At 37.9% G+C, this 14,348-nt stretch overlaps 1 protein-coding gene across 25 annotated transcripts in view; it reads left to right on the top strand.

Annotated features, from left to right (window-relative positions):
* The window catches only part of CDC42BPA (CDC42 binding protein kinase alpha), a 191,800-nt gene that overhangs the window by 162,586 nt on the left and 14,866 nt on the right, over nucleotides 1-14,348 (top strand). For 12 of the 25 annotated variants that reach the window (XR_012586004.1, XR_012586005.1, XR_012586006.1 and 9 more), the window contains 7 exons: nucleotides 444-506; nucleotides 1,439-2,032; nucleotides 3,907-4,004; nucleotides 5,590-5,674; nucleotides 7,386-7,509; nucleotides 8,818-8,935; nucleotides 14,259-14,327. Coding sequence is in view for 17 of the 25 variants with exons in the window: in XM_074578971.1 (XP_074435072.1) it covers nucleotides 444-506; nucleotides 1,439-2,032; nucleotides 3,907-4,004; nucleotides 5,590-5,674; nucleotides 7,386-7,509; nucleotides 8,818-8,935; nucleotides 14,259-14,327 (1,151 nt within the window). In the remaining 8 variants the exon portion in view is untranslated. Of the gene's footprint in view, nucleotides 1-443; nucleotides 507-1,438; nucleotides 2,033-3,906; nucleotides 4,005-5,589; nucleotides 5,675-7,385; nucleotides 7,510-8,817; nucleotides 8,936-12,330; nucleotides 14,226-14,258; nucleotides 14,328-14,348 lie in introns of those variants that run through there. The other 13 variants (XR_012586007.1, XR_012586008.1, XR_012586009.1 and 10 more) reach the window with 3 other exon arrangements.

A 14,348-nucleotide genomic window follows, 5' to 3' on the forward strand; every position in this document is an offset into this window, starting at 1 on the left:
AAATTAGCTCTATAGAATACATGTAAATCACTGACTTTACAAAATCTGGTTGTGGGACCAGAGAGAAAAGGTAAAAGCAGAGAATTAATATAATTATTTTAAATGCTACTCCATAAGATATGTTAAACTTGGATTATTTAAATTATTTAAATGTGGTATTATAGTTATTCCAAAGTCGCTAGTACACTTAAGTGCTCTGAATGGTTTGTTAAAAATTATGTTTCTTGATTTTATTTCTACTAACATTAGAAAAAACTTACTTTTTCAGAAATTTGAAAGATCAGGTTACCAATATTTTTTGTCACATTAATATGTTGGGTTTGTCTTTATGTTTGTTTATTTCAAGATATTAAAAAACTGTTTCCGTTAATCAGAATTATCACTATTGAAGAAGTATTTCCAAAGAAAAATAACTCCCTTTTTTTTTTTCCTTAACATCGTAGACCATGAAAGAATAGCTTTGGGGAATGAAGAAGGGTTATTTGTTGTGCATGTCACCAAAGACGGTAAGAGGTTAGGAACTGGTAATAATTTCCCAAATAGTAAATAGTCAGAAAGTGACTTTGTAACCTTTTTTTCTTGTTCAGTATCCTCTGGTTTCATTTTTCTCACTTTACTACATTATCAGCTGGACAACCCCATGTGAGAGCTGATAATCAAGAAGGTGTTCTGTGTGCTTTCTGTTTTGGGTATCCTTTCCAGTAACAAAGAGCTAGCATCTGGAATGCAGCTGTGAAGGTTTTGTTCCCTTGTTTGAAGCAGGCTCAATACTGAATTTAGACCGGGTTGCTCTGGACTTTGTCAGTCAGGTCTTGAAAATCCCCAAGGATGGAGGTTCCACAGTCTCTCTGGGCTGCCTGTTGCAAAGTGTAATTATTCTCACAATTTAACATTTTCTTTGTATATCCACTTGGAACCTCCTCTGTTTCAATTTGTTACCAGTGTGTCCGCTTCTCCTGCTGTGCACCTCACTAAGGAGCCTGGCTCAATCTTTTCTGTAACCTCCTTCTTGGTATTGAAAATTAAAACTTATGTTCAGTATTGTAAAGAGACGTAATGACAGATACCCAAGCTACTTCAACAAGCAACATGTTTAATTGTATGTTTTAGTTAGTCGAGGGTTTTCCTTTATTCAGTAGTTTCGTGGTTGTAATCTGTTTTTTGAAATGAATGCCGAAATAGTACAGCAGTTGTTACTGCATCGGATCTGCTCCTCCCTTTTTCTGATGAGGAAAAGCCAAAGGTCTATCCAGCATTGCCACATCTGGTATTATTAAAATACAAGTTTTGATCCTGTGCTTTTTAGTATTGCAGGGAAGCAACAAAAGGGATTTCTTGGGCTTACTTCGTAGTTTATTTTTACAAATACATATATTTTAATCACTTCACACTTCAACATTATTTACTTGGATTTGGGGGGTTTTGTTTTGTTTTTTAGAGATTATCCGTGTTGGTGACAACAAGAAGGTTCATCAAATTGAGCTTATCCCAAATGAACAGCTCATTGCAGTAATCTCAGGACGAAACCGTCATGTGCGGCTTTTCCCTATGGCTGCCCTGGATGGAAGGGAGACTGAGTTTTATAAGCTGGCAGAGACAAAAGGCTGTCAGTCAATAGTTTCTGGACATGTGCGCCACGGAGCTCTTACATGCCTGTGTGTAGCTATGAAAAGGCAGGTCCTCTGTTATGAACTAAATCAGAGTAAGACACGTCACAAAAAGATCAAGGAGATCCAAGTCCAGGGAAATGTCCAGTGGATGTCAATCTTCAGTGACCGTCTTTGTGTGGGCTACCAGTCAGGTTTCTTAAAATACCCACTTCACGGAGAAGGCAGCCCGTACAGTCTGCTCCATCCAGATGACCACACGCTATCATTTGTCGCACAGCAGCCAACTGATGCCATCTGTGCAGTCGAAATCTCAAGTAAAGAATACCTGCTGTGTTTTAGCAGCGTAGGGGTTTACGTTGACTGCCAGGGCCGAAGATCTAGACAACAAGAATTGATGTGGCCCGCAACTCCATCTTCTTGCTGTAAGTTGCCGTGTGTGTCAGTGTACTTGCTATTATACATTGAAGTGATCGCTGCTTGTATTAATATGCACAGGAAGGGAAGGTAACGTGACAGGTAAATGATCCCATTTATGCTAGGTTTGACAGCTCAGTCACTGACCTATACTGGTGTAGCACAAAGAGGAATCATGGGTCAGCATTTCTGACTCTGACATCCAATTTCTAAACGCATGAGAAGGTCTCTAAAACAGCCGAAAGCCTCAGGTCCTACAGGGGCTGATGGGATCTTTGTGCATTCGCTACCACTGATACTGGACTGTTGTTATTTGAAGTCTTAAAATTCGATTGTACTTTGACTCAGCATTTTGATTCAAGCTTTCTTACGTTCAGAGTCATCAGGATCTGGTAGTTTGACTTGCTTTTCTCCAATGGTGTTTATTCCTACTTCCTGGTTTTTTTTCCTTTTCTTTCCTTACTCCTTCATTCTCTCTTCCTCTGCAGTTTTTGCTGACAGTGTTCTCATTCATCTCCTCTCTTTGCTTTTTTAAAACATCGGTTTTTAACTGTCCCCCCTCTGTCTCCCACTTCCCTTCCAAAATACAGTGTATGGCAGGCAGTATAGAAAATAAATTTTATAACCTTAAGGAAAAAATACTATAATTTCTCAAGGTTTCAGTTTTCAGCAAGAACTGTGTTAAATATTTATTGTGCATTTTTTCAAAGCCGGGGCTTTATCTTTTTGACAGTTGGAGAGAAAAAAGAACCTGCAATGCCTATCTTTTTTTTAATGTCTTTCTGAATGGAGATAGAGATTAGGTATATTTTTCCTCAGAGTATATGTGAATGAGTGCAGTCTTACGTTGGTTTTTAACATAGTCTGCCTTCTTGCCTCACTGCGACAGCACTGCAGTCACACTGCGGAGCGGAAGGGGCTTCTCTCAAACTCACTTGTGAAGCCCCTTCAAATGTGGAAGGAGCACCTTTTACAGGCCGTGTCTCTTTCCTGGTTTTCAAGTAAGAAGTGTGATTATTACACTGGACTCAGAGAATGAATGAATCAAAAGATTTTGTGATAGACTGAAAAACAGGTATTTTCACATGTAGTTCATCTATACTGGTCATTGACAGTTGTGAAAGTTTCTCGATTGCCTTAAATGAAGTGACTTGACGTTACTCCAATTCAGAATGGACATATATTTTATAGCAAAAACTGTTACATTTAAACACAAATCGGATGCTCTTGTTAGTCTTGGCAGACGATGGCAGTCTTGTTGCCAACATGGAAATACTGAGTTCTCCTTTAGAAGTGGTCCCAGTGTAACAAATTTCATGCTGGGGAAATGCACCAGATGAGTAGCACAAGAATTCTCTTTACAATCCAGAAAATAAGAAAAGAGAATTAAAGCTAGAAGGAAACATGAAGGTGTTTATGCCTGGTTCATGGTGCTTAGTTCCAACTGATGTTCATTTAGTACATAGTCCAAAGACTAAAAGCTCAGTTCATTCAAATGACAGTTATTAAATAACAACAATATATTTTCGTACCATGTCATTTACAAAAGACGAGCTCTTAAAAATAGGGCTTTCAGAAGAAAAAAACTTTGAATCACATCAGTGTTTGGCAGAACAAACTGTAATCTCTTGTAGTTCAAAAAGGAGTTTGGTTCTGCAAAGTTAAAAGAAGAGTCATAGAGGTTTTAGGCTTTTGGTGGTAGTGGTCGTTTGCCTTCAGAATAAATTTCTTGTTCATTTTTGAGTTAAAACACATTTTGTGAAGATTGTTGTTGTATTGTGGGGTGAGGATTTTTTGTAATAAATATGGTTAAACATAAGAAATTACATATTTGAGCCCTATCTAAAAGCACGTGATCCTATACCTAATCTGTCCCTCTCAGGTTACAATGCACCATACCTCTCTGTGTACAGTGAAAATGCAATTGATATCTTCGATGTGAACTCCATGGAGTGGATTCAGACTATTCCTCTCAAAAAGGTAACTTGCTCTTTCAATATCAGTTAAAGAATATGTCTAGACTCAGTATTGCTTTGCTACAGGCATAGATGGTTTTTCAAGCACATCAGAAGCCATCATTAAAACTGCTTGTTTAAAAATAATTGAACTAAAAGAAGAGCTACTGCAAAGACACCAATGCTTTTTGTTCAAAATACAGGATATGAAACGTGTTTTACATGTGGTTTCACTGCTTCAGATGAATGGTCAGTCTGGAGCGTATGAGTATGTTAGACTTACTGATACTATTGTAGAGAGCGGTTTCTTGGTATTAATGGTATATGGCTTCATTGGGACCGATTGCATCTGTGTTATTGACAGAATGGATGTTAAGATAATTAACCAGGCCTTCAAAAGCCAGTACAAATATTAAAACCAGGATGATGTCACATTTGGATCACTTATCAAAAGGAAGAAGTTTTTGAAAACTGACACTTTCTTGGTATTTAGGTGATGTTTGCTCAGCTGTATTTGGAAAGAAAAAAGAAAAGTGTTTTTTTTCCCCATAGTTTAGGCTGACTTAAGCTTTGTATTACTGTCAACATAATGCCTTTAACGGGCATTCCAGTGACACAGAACTACAAGATACTGTTCTTGTGGTCTTGTGTTAGTCATTCAGTCTCTCTGCATATCAGTTTCCCATATGTCAGACGCAGACCAGGATATTACGGCAATGCTATAAGGATAAATAATGCAAAGATCAAGATGCTCATCTGTTAACCATCTTAAGGAGAGAAGAAGAATCTGGTCTTCTAGAGAAAATTTCCTCTACTCTTCCTGATGTCCAATCTTTGAGTTATTAAGCAGTTTGAGCAATTTTTTTACTGCACAGCAGAATGTGATTTAGTACTTTGATTAATATTTGACTCAAGACTGCCCATTTAATGAATGAAGCTACTTTCAACAAACAAGAATTGCTATGTCTAGGAGACTCAAAAATGGCAGTTCATTATGAAGAGTTTGTTTCTAACGCAGTTTGCAGACTCGGAGAGTGGAATGCATCTTTCATTTTGAAGTTGCAAATCACAAATACCAGTAGGCTCTAGCAATCTCTGTATACTTTTATCAAGTTGCGAAGTGCAATTGTGACATGATACTAACACAGAATAAAAGCACAGCTTACTGCTTTGTGTATCTAATAAACAAAATTGAATTGTTATATGAAGTAGACTTCTAACAGAACTATTTCTTGAAATGCTGGGAGGAATGGTGTTAATCCTATGTCTTTAAGTGGAATTTTAGGCAACTCTCTCTGTACTTGTTCTCCAGACAGAAATTTAAAATCTAAAACTGTATTCAACTCTGCTTCGTGGCTTTATTGACTCACAGTTGTTATTCTTGAGAGCAGGCGTGTGCTAGTGGAGATAGGAGACACAGCTCCCTCCAGCCTGCAGTTCTTCTGTGGAGCAGGCTTTGCTCTGGCCAGTTAATGCGGTTCTACTCCCTGGTTGGCTTCTAACAGTGCTCCTTTTATAGAGTTTATAGTGCACTTTGGAGCTTTCAGAATAAGATGCAGGATATAAATGTGACTGACTGCTATTACAGGGACTGATTTTCCTTGTTTCAGGTACGACCCTTGAATACAGAAGGCTCACTAAACCTTTTAGGCCTGGAGACGGTTAGATTAATATATTTCAAAAACAAAATGGCAGGTAAGTAAAGAGAAGCCAATTTTTATCATTCAAATTTTTGTTTAGAAAGAGCATTTTTCTTTGGCCTGGATCTGTGCATTGTAGAAAGTGATCTCTCAAACATATGTGTGCTTGTTAATTTGTGAGAAAGCCAAAGCTTATAGATTCCACAGTGATTGCAATGATATGTGCTATGCAGCTACTCTGAACTTTTTTTTCCCTTTTGAATATTCAATGAAGACTTGAATGAAGACTGGAAATAGAATGACTAGATGCCTCTTCCAAATCTGGAATCACCTGCCGGAATGCAATCTAAAAATTCCTGCACAATTAAAGGCTTTAATAATGATCTTGGCAGTACTAGATAAAATTAATATTATATTTAACATAAATAAGCCTTTCCCAAGGATCAGAAAGTAATATAATATTATGTATTCATAACTTGTTATCAGGGCCACATATGATTGTGTGCCAAAGTTTTAGCTTCAGAATTCTATTTTTGTTATGAGTCATTTTGACCTTTTTTTTCTTTTTAGAGCCCATTTCGTAAGCATGCTCCTGGGTAATTTTCTTAACCTTTTGCTTAACCTCTTAGATGGAGAGGGGATGTGCTTTGTTTTAACAAGCAAAAGCTATAGTATTTTTAACAACTATTCTGAAAATAGTGGAAATAAACACTCTAGAAACATACACTGCTGTTGGCAGTGTTTCAGTGTTTATTTAAATTGCTAGCAAATTAGTACAAAAGGAATGACACTGGTAGAGAGGGGCAACATGGTGGACGTATTTATAAAGAATTTTCAAGTCTAATAAAGACTGAACATTAAAAGTAGAGCAAAAGAGGGGGAAAAAAACCTGGAGCGCATAGGATCAGAAGTGAGTAAGGCTGATGCTTTGCTCCTTTAAGCTTCTGCTGTCTTTCAGAAAACGTTGCCAAACAGTAAAGTATCCTCCAGGTGTATCTCCTTAAAAGTCTAAAAGTTTTTTTTCCTGAAGCTGCTTACCTTGTAGATCCCACACTTCACGAAATCTCCAGTTGATCTTAAAGAAGAGATTTCAGTTCCATACAAAAACTGTTTTGGCAGCGAGCAGTAGGTGTTGAGTATATTCAAGCTTATTAAGCGTAATTTTAGTCTCCATATGTATAAAACAAGACAGAGCAGTTGCGGTGTTCATCCAAAGTAACGCTCCTATTGTATGATTATCACTGCTATACATTTCATGTCTTCATTAAAGATGCATCAGCCAGACCTACACATATGGAAAAAAATCTTCCCTTTTCCCACAGTTGCACCAAAATACATCAGTGTTCAAACATATAAACAGGACGAGTCTCTTTGGAGCAGGGAATGAATGAAAAAGAATCTTGCATTGAGTCTGCCAGATGATTGGCAGAACAGGACTGTTCCAGTGATTTTCAGTGAGACCTGCCAAAGGCAGTTTGAGATAGAGGACTGAGACCCTTTCCTGCCCACCTAAAGGTTTTGTTTGAAAGAACTAATCAGTGATATTTTGAGAACACAGTTGTGGCAGCTTGTGTGTGAAGAAAGGTTAAGTCTGTTGCTATATAACAGAGTAGGTAGTGACCAAGAAAACCCATAAACCAAGGAGCATTTGTTCAGGTTTGATGGGAAGTGGGTGGTGTCCAGAGGGAGAAATTTTCTTTGAATTCAAATTCCATTAATACCTAATGAATTGTCACACTGGACCATTGTATTTATATTGATTGCAGAGGGCGATGAACTGGTAGTTCCTGAGACATCAGACAACAGCCGGAAGCAGATGGTTCGAAACATCAACAACAAGCGCCGCTATTCATTCAGAGTACCAGAGGAGGAGAGGATGCAGCAGAGGAGGTCAGTATTCAACACGTACTTGTCTTCTGTACATGCCTGTAGGCCCTGAAGGACAGTGACTGATGCCAATGTAGTACTTCCTGTGTTGCTTTCTGGAATGCCAATTCAGCTGTTTCTGTCTCTTCACTTCTGCCTTAATCCTCAATGTTTAATTTATGTTAATACAAGTTTGGATATGGATATGCACTGGATACACAAGTATTCATTAGTTCAAATTAATTATGTGAAACAACTGTAATTTGGAATGCATGTCTCCACATACTGTATATAGGTCTATAGGTGTGCACATATACTGTATATGTAAAGATCTATAATAAACACTTTGCAAAAGGAGATTATGTTGCTAACTATGCATATGGATTAATTACTTTCAGACTCTGGTTCTGCTTTTCTTTCTGATTGCAGTTCTACTCTCAGGAGTATTCCAAGGCATCTGCTTTTTTGATTTATAGATTTAACTACATAAACATTCTATAAATCTCAGAAAACTCACTTCTTCAGAGGACATAGGACTTCAGGATGTGTTTTTAATAGAAGTCCTTAACAAGTCACAAATACTTTCCTAAAAGGCAATAAAAATAGGTCTGCACTACTGCCAGTGTTCATAGTGGATGTTATTGACCATTTACTATCACTCACTAAAGATGACCTGCTACTGTCTAAGCTACACTCCAAGAACTGAGTATTTCAGTTTTCTAACTTCCGATGTCTTCCACTGATGGCTGGTTCCCAGCTTTCCTTTCTTTTTTTGGCTCTAAGAAAAGTAACAGCTATGTACAGTGGAGATAAAATTCCAGTTATTGTCCTTGCCTTTTGTGAGCTGAATCGCGATTTGGTCTTTTAAGATTTTATTTACTCTGGGTTCTGAAATGCATCCTTGCCATTTTGAAGAGCTTTTAGTTCTGACCACAGACTGAAAAAGGTACTGCAGTATTATTTTAATTCTATTTTCATATTTTGTACTTCATTTTCATCTCCACTTTGTAACGCATCACAAATGAGTTCTGCTTTTACTCATCTTACAGAGCTTTTTATCAGCTCCTAGTGGCTGTATATTCTTTGAATATTGGTAACTACTGGGTGTGGGCTGTTAGCCTGCAAACAGCATCCTTTTGTTCTGCCCCCTTGCCTGCTCTTCAAGCTGGAAGCTTGTCCATGCCAGTGCTGATGGCAAGGGTTTATGACTGTTAACGTGGTTAAATAATTAATTTCCATTTAAAAGTAGCTGATAATCAAAGCTGCACATGTTTTATAAATGTCCATCCTCATGTCGAACAAAATATCTAAACAAAGTATTTTCTCTTCCAGGGAGATGCTACGTGATCCGGAAATGAGAAATAAATTAATTTCTAACCCAACTAATTTTAACCACATAGCACATATGGGTCCAGGAGATGGTATACAGATTCTCAAAGACCTTCCAATGGTAAGTACAAAAGTACGCGTGAAAGTGACTGACTGCAACAGAGGCTGCAAATAAGTGAGAGAAAGACAAGTACAATTTTAAAAGTATATTCAGAGTGTTGATGTATTTCATACCAGGAGCAGTGTAACTAGGGAAATGGAGCTGAACATGCTCCATTATATGTGGTTAAATTTAAACAAAGAGGATGACACTTAAGCATGGAGGAGAGGAGGAGGAGTGGCTAATGCCTCCTGGGTTTTAAGGCAGGTCGGCCTCTCAGAGTTGATGGTAATTTTTATGACCCATATGAAGGGAGACGATTAAGAGGATTTGAGCCTCTGTTCTTTCTGGGAATGGAAAGAGAAATTTCTTTCCCTGTGAACTGTGTTAGTGTAAATTCAATTCCTTTCTTCTCTTCCCATCTTCATCTCCAACATGTGTTCGTTTCCACAAAACCTTATGTAGGAAATACTCACCTGGAAGTTACTGAAATTTTTAATGAGCTAAGGACCAATGAATATTATGTTCATAGGAGAGTATCACACTGCTTGTTTCAAGCTACCTTGAGCATCTTGTTTGTGTGTTCTGTATTGTTTTCTAAACTTGTCCACGATGACAGAGATGTTATTCAGAAGCTGCTAATTAGCACTATAAGAAAGATCAAATGATAGGATATCAAACAGATGATATGAATATCACCATAAGACAAAGGCATTAGTACAGAAGTGCTGTCTAAAATGATCATTGTTATTACTTGGAGTTTGTGCAGAAAGCAAGAGGTAGATGCTGAAATTGGGATCTTCAGAGGCTGCAAAGCCTAAAGAAAAGAACAATAGGACTGGAAAATAAAGCGTGCCGTGCAGTTGCACTAGTTTAGGAGCTTAGGAGCATTAATGTCTGGTCTCCAGATACTCATTTTACCTCTACTTTTGCAGCAAATGGTACTTTTATGTTACCCTTTACCGTAAAGTCTGCACGTTGTACATGAGCCCTTCTGGCACTGTGTTTTCCTTGGATGAGAATATGCAAGGAAAGGAAAGGATTTGCTTTAAATCTTGTACAAAAGATACTCTGAGAAAAAGCTCAGTAACAAATATACTCAGTGCAGTTGAGCAGCAAACAACATTGTGTGTATGTTTATGAATGAATAAATAATGAAGGTGCTGGTTCTAGAAAACACATGACAAATCCAAGGGAAACTGGCAGGTAGTGTTTATCTTACCTAAATGTGAGTATGGGTATGTCTAATGTTAAACAAAGAATGATAATTTGCTTCAGGGCAGGATGTAGATCAGAACCTTTTTTCACTTTTCCATTGCTGGTGGGTTCTTTAAAATATTTCTGGGTCTTCTCAAGCAGAGAAAATAATCTGGTACTGCTAAAGGTGGGGCAAAAGACATCCCATTTCACACCATCAGTAGTTGAAAGTTCATGGGAATCAAAAGGTGCAAGGACTCTTAATCAAGTCTCAAATCTGGCAAGCATAAAATAAGGAGTGATTTTTATCTATAGAAGGGAATTTTCTAGACTTACAGGGATTAATATTTCTTCAGCTATGTCATCTCTAAATGGCGTTTAGCTTTAAATTCATTCTAGTTACGCAAGCCTTGTGTTAGCTCAGAGGTCATATTTGAAGTTTGGACTGATACTTTGCTTCTTACCAATCAATATGATGTTTCGAAAGACATTAATGAGTTGCTTTCCACACTTAAATGTGATGAGAAGACATTAGAGAATGTGTACAATATAGAATTGATTTCTCTGCTTGTTCCATTGCTGCAGCTTCTATTTAAAGGTACTGTTAAAGACTCATTTTTGCAAGTAGGTATCAATCTTAACGCTGGGAGATGTCACTGCAGATAAAGCAAATTTGACGTGTATTTTTCCAGCAGCTCCTTGCAGTATCGTACTGTATTTGTATTCATAACATAACGGATACAGAATCATGGGACTTGAAAGTGTGTGAATTTGAAAGCGTAACTTGAGGTTAGGAAATAAATGTTCTGTCTAGAGCTACTTCGATCCAGACAGCTGGTTCTTTTCCAGCAGCTTCCTGTAAGGTATTTGACTGGAATAAGTTTTCATTTAGTCTTTTCCAAACTACCTACTTAGTTCCTCAGGCACAAAAATAGAAGAAATGTAATTGTGCGTGTGTGTGATCTCATGTATTGAGTCAAATGTTTTATTTGAAAAATAAATTTAGAATTAAAAGAAAGGACATTCCATGGAGAATCAGTACACAAGGTAAAGAATACTCATCTAACCCTGCGTACAGTTCATCTATATGGTGGTTTCTTTACAAGGACATGGAGTTATTTCACTAGATTCATGCCTTGTCCAAAAATGTGAATAGATTTTCTTTATTATTTTTTTGGGTGCTTCTTAGTATGTGTAACGTTTTTGCAGCTGGAACTTCATCTTCGTATTTTTAAATAGATTAGTATGTTTCAGAAGAAGTATTTAAAGAACCTGTGGGAAAGATCACAGCATTTTACTTTGCGAATGCCTCTTTCTGTTTATGGAAGTGGATAATAAAATCCGGTTTTGCATTTGAAGAGGGCTACCACTAGGGGGAGCAAGTAGTGCAAGGCCAGTAGTTTTCCCACATTATCCAACTATTTTAGGTGATAGAGCTTCTTTCTTTATGAGGTACAGGAATGCAGAAAGTGTATGAAAGAATGCAGTTTCTTCCGACTTATTTGAGTAACTTCAAATTTGGCTGGATCTACTGATACAGATTTCTTCATTCAGCATGATCCAACTTTAGAGAGTTTAATTTGTGTTGTAAATGTACAAAATGAAAATTGGGTAAATGGAATGTTTTAAACTCTTTCAGGCTATTTGATATGTTGTATCAGCTGCCTATATATGTGCAACATATCTGTCTGCATGTGATTGCCCTCGCTGATGCAGCCACACAAGGGGGAAAGATGCTTTCTCTGTGCGTTGTTTCTAAGGCCTTGGTGTGCAATAGGCACATGACATGAACAGTGAGATACGTTTATGGCAAATTGGAGCCTATTAACTTAGTCCCACCTTGTTCTCTCCATGAATGGACAGCCTAGACTTCAGTATAGCCCTGTGTTGGTGCAGAAATGAACGTGCCCAAGGCTCAGAGTGAGATCAGATTTAAGAGAGAAAATATTAGAGGTTGTCAGGCAATTGTAAATTTGCATCCTTCCTTTCTTCATGGTGAGCAGTTACTCAGGGTCTGACTTTGACAACCAAGTTTGTGGGCTACAACACAACAGAAACCAGAAGTTCTTGTTTGCTATTAACAGAGCCGTTATCAGTACATATTTGTATTTTATTGATGTGGATACTAGATCTGGGTCATTGTCTTGTTTTGTACAATTTAGAATCGTTCCTGTTAGTATATCCCCAAACTTATTTATTTACATGTTTTTCTTCCCTAGCAGCCTGTCACCAATTAACTGGCCGCACAGTCTGGCCTCCCTTCTGCCCTCTTGTCCCTTGAAGCCACTTTATCGTGGATGCTCCTTTGTAGTGAAGATCTGAAATCTGGAACTGCACTTACTGCAGCACAGACCACCTCTCTGTGTACATCAGATGTACAGGATTGATTTTGCTTTCATATTCTGCATGCCTAAGTATTTTACATACAAAAGCTAGTCTTGACTGCCATTATATTTGAACGTTATGCTTCAGTTTGACCTCATTATACATGAGCCATTATACTTCCATTCTAGGTGATGTGTGAAGCTTTGCTTGTTTCAAATGAGAAACTTCTAGAGTAAATGAATACTTATGCATATTTGGTATTCTTTAAAGAAAGTGGGAGTCCCATGCATGCATGCATCTAATGATGGAGTCCATGGACAAAGTTCCATGGAGGATATTTTTAAAAATGTTGCCATATCCTGGCTTTCTTACATTCATGAATGCTGGCTAAATATTTTCATGGTCTGCAACTGGCCTACCCTCTGCTTTTTAGCTTGTGATTTTAGACACTCCCTTTTCTCCCTTATTGGCTTTTAGGAACGTAGCTGGCTTTGCTGCCAGTTCTCTGTTGTGAGCAGATGGCTCAGCAAAGTCTGCTTTCCTGGACCATTCTTGGAATGGTGGCTTCTTGTACTGATATTTAGATGCTGCTAAACTTACTAATAACAATTTAATGTATATTATGTCTTATATGCCATACTGTGAGTAATTAATGTTTTGGTTAACATGCAAAGCCTCATAATGACTGTGTGTTTTTTTAAAAAAAAGTTGGATTTCACCAGCTGAAATGAAGAGAACAGTAACAGTAATGTTTGATAATATGTATTGGGATGTGACTTAATGTTCTTCCAGACTTTAATACGTGCCACACACAAAAAGTAGTGCCTTAGGTTTAGCGGAGGGGCAAGTTGTATTTTTACCATATTTTATTTTTTTTAAGTCCTAACATTTCTAATGTTACTCAGATCTGTTTGTTTTAAGGTAATGAAATCAGTTGGATAAGGGGAGGAGGAACTTAGAAGTTAGAAATTAGAAAAGGTGTTCTGATTTGCTGATGGCCGTTGGGTAAACCATCCCCTCGCAGGCTGACCTCCTGAACGTGTGCAGATGGCACAGGGAGGGAGCTTTGAAATGCTCTTCCATTCAATCTGGATTTAGGTGACTTTAAATTACAAGAGCACTTACGTCAGCGCATTCTGTAGAGATGAATTAGAAACTTTCTGTTTAATGTGCAGGATTATTTCTCCCCTCTCTTTCTTTATATCACATTGTGGGAGCATGTTGCTCAGTTGACCTATTAAAGATGTTTGAATTTCCCAATACTTTTGCACCTTATCTGCTAAGGGCCTAGTCTTCTGCAGCGCAGAGATGGTGGTGCAAAGTCTGTTCGTCACAAAAGCGCTGTCAGGCTTCAGTGAGTGTGCAGAAGGACATAGGCCTTGTGTTGTCTGTCTACAGCAGAGTAAATTGTCCCAGTTGTCTGACACTAACCAGTTCACCTTCCCACCTGACTTGTGTCCCTCTCCTGTCGAAACACTGTTCCCTCCTGTTAGAAATACTCTGTGTTTGTTGTATGGGTGATACTTAATTTTAATGGAATCGCTAAAATGCATGAATAACAGAAGGAAATCTCTTACAATCTTTAACTGTTGTGTATTCTCATCTTTTCTTCTCCCCACAACCATCTCACCTGTGTTCACCTTCCTTTGTTTGTGTTATCTCTATTTTAGATTGTAAGCTCCTCAAGGCAGGGAACTGATGCTTCTCAACTGTCTGTAAAGCACCTTTTACAACTGCGGTGCTCTTTGAAATATCAAATAATAATAAATATTAGAATCGATTCCCAATGAGTTAAAAGTTTTATTTGTTTTTGATGTTTTAGCAACAGCAAGGGTGGCAGGCCCGTATGACACCATGTAAGGAAGGTGCTCAGAGGACTGGGGGTGACAATGTAAGAACCTGTGTGTTGGCG

This window comes from Larus michahellis, chromosome 3, assembly GCF_964199755.1.
Source record: "Larus michahellis chromosome 3, bLarMic1.1, whole genome shotgun sequence".
Classification (NCBI taxonomy): Eukaryota; Metazoa; Chordata; class Aves; order Charadriiformes; family Laridae; genus Larus; species Larus michahellis.